The following is a 4940-nucleotide window of genomic DNA, read 5'->3' on the forward strand; positions in this document are numbered from 1 at the left end:
TTCAGCAGGTCAGCCCACTGAAGAAGATGGCCAAACTCTGATTAGAGACTTACCTAGTATTCGGCAGACATCGTCACAGTTCTGATTAATTTCATGCAACCACCGTTTTACATTCACAAAAGATTCTGCGCTTGTTACGTCGTAGACAACAATGACTCCGTGTGTTCCTCTGTAATACCTGTGGGGCAGGAAGAACAATAAATGTGAACTCAAGGTAGGGATCACCTTCTCAGCTCTTTCTCTTCCACTGAACTTCTACAGGACTCCTAAGAAATCCCCAAATTACAGCAATCAAGTGCCCCCGTTTTCTTTCCACTGAGACTCCTGCAATTCTTTTATAACAGCTAGATCACATGCTAGTCCTCTAAACCTGCAGAGCTCCCTGCTCATTCAGTCTATACAAGTAGGTTTCAGAGTCCAAATACTGCTGATAACTTCCTTGTTCAGGCTGTCAAGACCTGCAAAGATTAATATGGCCTTCCAGCTACATGACCAAAGGCAGCAGTGCCCCCTCAGAACTGGCCGTGATGTGAACCTTGGGGTTGTACAAGACACATCAAGTTTTTGCAGTAATTCTGTTATCTGTGAAAGATCACTTACAGACTAAAATTTCAGCAGATCTCCAAATATACTCAACCCTCAGTCACAGTTCTCTTGAGCTCACAAAAATTTCTGTCTTGTTGAGCGACTGTGTTCTGATCACACCTTCCTACTCAACAGATCGACTCCATATGTGCACTCAAATGTGCTCTGCTACCTTTAAGCCATTAAAAATAAGCTTTATTTCAGTTTATCCCCATTAATCTTGGGCAACCAGCACCTTTAAAAGATGATGAGCAAGTCTGATATGCAAGAAAAATATCTGAATTCAAGTTCCAGCATTATCACCTACATGAACCCACTGAAGGCAGCAAGGATGTGCACCACGAAGATGCTACACAAAAACAAGCAAACTCCACCTTCTTAGTTTTCAGCCACATTCATAAGGCTACCAAGTATGTTCCCTACTGCAAATTAGGCAGCTCTGACACTCACCATCCCCCCAAATATAAAAGTAATTGAAACAGTTGACAGTAAGGTCTTCACCAGCATAGTTTTATTATATCATGTGTAGCTTTATTCTTGTCCTTTCATCCCCTTCTCTTCCTTATGATCAGTGTTAAAATTTTTAAGAAAACAAAGTCAAGAAACCAGCACAAAAAACTGAGGATTTTCCCTTAAATTGTGACTGCATTCCTAGCCCTTGCTCCCTTACCACAAGCACCTCTTGCAGGACTCTCACTGCACTTCAGAGATATCCACCATGACCACTCTGCTCCTCTTTAATAATTCATTCCAACTCACCAAACACACCTTTGAACTTCAAAGCCTTTGAACCTAGTCCAAACGCACAACCTGTCAGAAGATCCCAAAGCTTCAACTCACTTTGTTACTGATGTGCTTGAGCAAGGCACTATCTCTTCCCACCTCCAGCCTCATGATCCTTCTACAACAGAAGCCACCTGCCTTTATAAACCATCAGACAGCCTTCCAGAGATATCACTCTCAGAGTCACACACCTTCCTCTCACGATGTCTCTGCAGTGACAGTCCCTGGGTAACAGTACTCCTCCATGACATGGTACCTGCTCTACAGACATACAACATTCTGCTCCTACTGCTCATCTGGGCACTTTCAGAAGACTGAAATACTTCTCCCATGTCATGTTTTACCAGTAATTTATGCTGTACATTGACTTCCGTTGGCAAGAACTACCTCAGGTAAGAATTACTTATTCCCAGCCTGTATGAGATTCTGCAATTTCAAATGTTCTACTTGCAGTCAGTTCCTTCAACAACTTCCAAACTTGCTACAGCATCACATTTGTGCTTTGTTACAAGCTCAACTTTAATTCATAACTTAGATCCTTCAGAGGAAAAAGTATTCCATGGCCTGCATCCATCCTCTCCCTGACACTAGCACGTGCTGCACACAGTTTTTGAGGAATACATGCATCAGAAAGGGAAAGATCCCAATCCTACCAACACACTAGATTTCTCTACAGCTGAACAATAAACTAATCATCTTCAAACTGTCCCACATCACCTAATAGCCTTTTAATTCAGCAGCCCTCAGGCTGACCTACCACTTCCTCCCAAACACTGAGCATTACATTTGCAAAGACAACACTCAGCCTTCAGAGGAGCTCAGTGGTTCAGCTACACCTACGCAGAGCTGCTTCGCTCTGCTGCGCACACCATCGAACCCAGCCTGGTGTCCCTGTCATCCAAACCAGAGGGCCCAACGGAGCATCCTGCTGCTCCTACCTTGCCCACGCACCTAGATTTTCTTCTAAGCAAAGCATATGATGTCGGGGAGTAGAAAACATGCAGCCTGCACACACAGATCCCACTCCTGACACGTCGTCAGCACAGGACCGTGGGCTGGACCCTGCAGCAGAGACCACCACAGCAATTGAAACTGGAGCTGGGAGCTCCTGACACAAAGCACTAATATTGCCAACCACCTCATCACAAATATCTTCCTTTGTGCGAGACAGCAACCCCTGACTCCTGCTGAGTTCCTACCAGCATACACTGCTTCTATTTTTGGAAGGGAAAATCGTCTGGCACATCATTCTAGAAAGGTTGCCAACCCCTCATCTACTCTAAAATGTCATTTTATCCACTGGCTGTCATTACCAAGAAAGATAAGCCTGAGACATAAGACCATGACTACCTGTTATTCTCTTAACTCTTCAGCCCCATGATACAAAGTTTCTCTCAAAAAAGCTGGCCATGCCATTTTGTATCAGTTGTTAGATACAACTCTGTATCCTAGATAACATTTTAGGCTTAGCAAGAACAGCAAACATTCTCCAACCCTGAATGCAGGACAGTACAAGAAAACAAAATCTGATTTATCCTACCCCATACTTCAACTTTCAGAATGATGCAGTGCAGAATTGCTTTTATAACAAGTTGTGGGCTTTGGCGAGTAGAGAACAGATGGGGCTTTTGGCATTCAGGGAGGAGTAGGTGTAAATTTTGTGCTTTTGGCAACCAAGAGGTAGTTGAGGCTTTGACACGAGGGAAAGAATGTCTTATCTCCTTCCCATCCACATTTTAGGGAAGAGGGAGACCACAGAAATGAGAGCAGAAGAGAACTGAAGTTCTCAATCTCAGCCTCCCATTCAAGGACCGACTGATGCTGGCTGTGCTCTGGATGGTGGGTGCACTCTGCCATGTACCCTGCAGAGCTCAGAAGCAGCACCTGCTGCTACTCCTGGGGATAAATACCTTAGTGAAATACAGAAAACAATGCTACAGACCAGTGATTCCTGTTTAGTGTCCATGATAGTATCCTGCTGAGGTGAAAAACAACCAAACTTGACCTGTATATGCCTTTGGATTCTTGGCAGCAGCCAACTATCTTCCATACAGTTGGAAGAGTTCCCTAGATCTAAAGGCTTTACATTTAGCTTTGGTGTGGCAAAGACTTAAGAATGCCAATATTTAAGTTGAAATAAACACCTAAATTACTTGTTTTACCATTAGAATTACATTTAAAGCTTAAAGACATGAGCTTACTGCCACTGACACATTGCCTGCGAATACTGCAGACTCGATACAGAGGATCTTCAGAAGTGGTTACCCAAGCTGATCACGTCCTTCAGACATCTGCATCCTCCCCTCACATCTCTGAACACAGCCTTGCTAAGCAGGAAGGAACATTTCTCATTCACTGAGACACTCACTACCAATGAGAAGGTTCTCATATTTCCTCTAGTAAATGTTTCCCAGCATCTGGAGTTACAACAACCAGTTTCATAATAGTAACTAAGTCAGATTGAAGAGAGAGAATTATTGACTCCATCAGTTTAGTAGGGCCTATATGTTCAATTTTCCAGGAAAACATGTAACTGTCCAATGTGAAAGACAGGTCACTGGTTTAATCCAGCTTCTTTGTTAATATTTCACTGCTTTTTAGCACACGTTTCCTTGTTTTTTACTCATATAGTGTGCTGGTTTGAGCTGGAGTAGAGTTAACTTTCTTCACAGAGGGGCTGTGTTTGGGTTTTGTGCGGAACACAGAGTTGATAATGCAGAGATGTTTTTGTTATTGCTGAGCAGAGATTACACAGAGTCAAGGCCTTTACTGCGATCCACACTGCCACACTGGCAAGGAAGTTAGGGGTGCATGGGAGACTGGGAGGAGACACAGCTGGGACAGGTGACCCAAACTGACCAAAGGGATATTCCATACCATATGACATCATGCTCAGTATATAAGGTGGGAGGAAGAAGGAGGAAGGGGGGGACATCTGGAGTGATGGCGTTTGTCTTCCCAAGGAACCGTTACGCGTGATGGGCCCTGCTCTCCTGGAGATGGCTGAACACCTCCTGTCTTTGGGAAGTAGTGAATTAATTCCTTGTTTTGCTATGCTTGTGTGTGCAGATTTTGCTTTCTCTTTTAAACTGTCTTTATCTCAGTCCATGAGTTTTTGTAGCTTTTAGCCTTGTGATTCGCTCCCCCATCCCGTTGGTGGGGGAGTGAGGGAGAGGCTGCGTGGTTCTTGGCTGCTGCCTGGGGTTAAACCACGACATCTAGAATTCTGACTATTTCCAGACTTCTAATAATCAATCTGGTTTCATACTCATCTTTCAGGTTCCTGGAAGCACATCTATTGTCACGGGTCAGACAGACTAGTCTTTCAACTGTCACATCTGGTTTACAAGACACAGCAATTCTATCATCTCAAACAGCTTATCCCTCTCTTGAACACGCCATTCCACAGGAAACCACGGCAGAAGGTCCCTCTGCTATCACTATTCATCCTGAGCTGGCATCTGACAACTATTATGTAAAGCTTAAATCCTAACTCCAGAGTCCTCAATCAGGACAAAGTAGTCCTGTCTACAAGAGCAAATCAAGTACAGGGACCTGTTGTTCATGCATCT

General features: G+C 43.9%; 1 protein-coding gene across 1 annotated transcript in view; it reads right to left on the bottom strand.

Moving 5' to 3' along the window:
* The window catches only part of RAB35 (RAB35, member RAS oncogene family), a gene marked incomplete at its 5' end in the record, with an annotated part of 11737 nt that overhangs the window by 3331 nt on the left and 3466 nt on the right, over positions 1-4940 (bottom strand). Inside the window, one exon of the mRNA XM_009078208.1 lies at positions 54-178. Within this exon, the coding sequence (XP_009076456.1) occupies positions 54-178 (125 nt within the window). The remainder of the gene's footprint in view (positions 1-53; positions 179-4940) is intronic.

Source organism: Acanthisitta chloris, unplaced genomic scaffold, assembly GCF_000695815.1.
Source record: "Acanthisitta chloris isolate BGI_N310 unplaced genomic scaffold, ASM69581v1 scaffold44057, whole genome shotgun sequence".
Classification (NCBI taxonomy): domain Eukaryota; kingdom Metazoa; phylum Chordata; class Aves; order Passeriformes; family Acanthisittidae; genus Acanthisitta; species Acanthisitta chloris.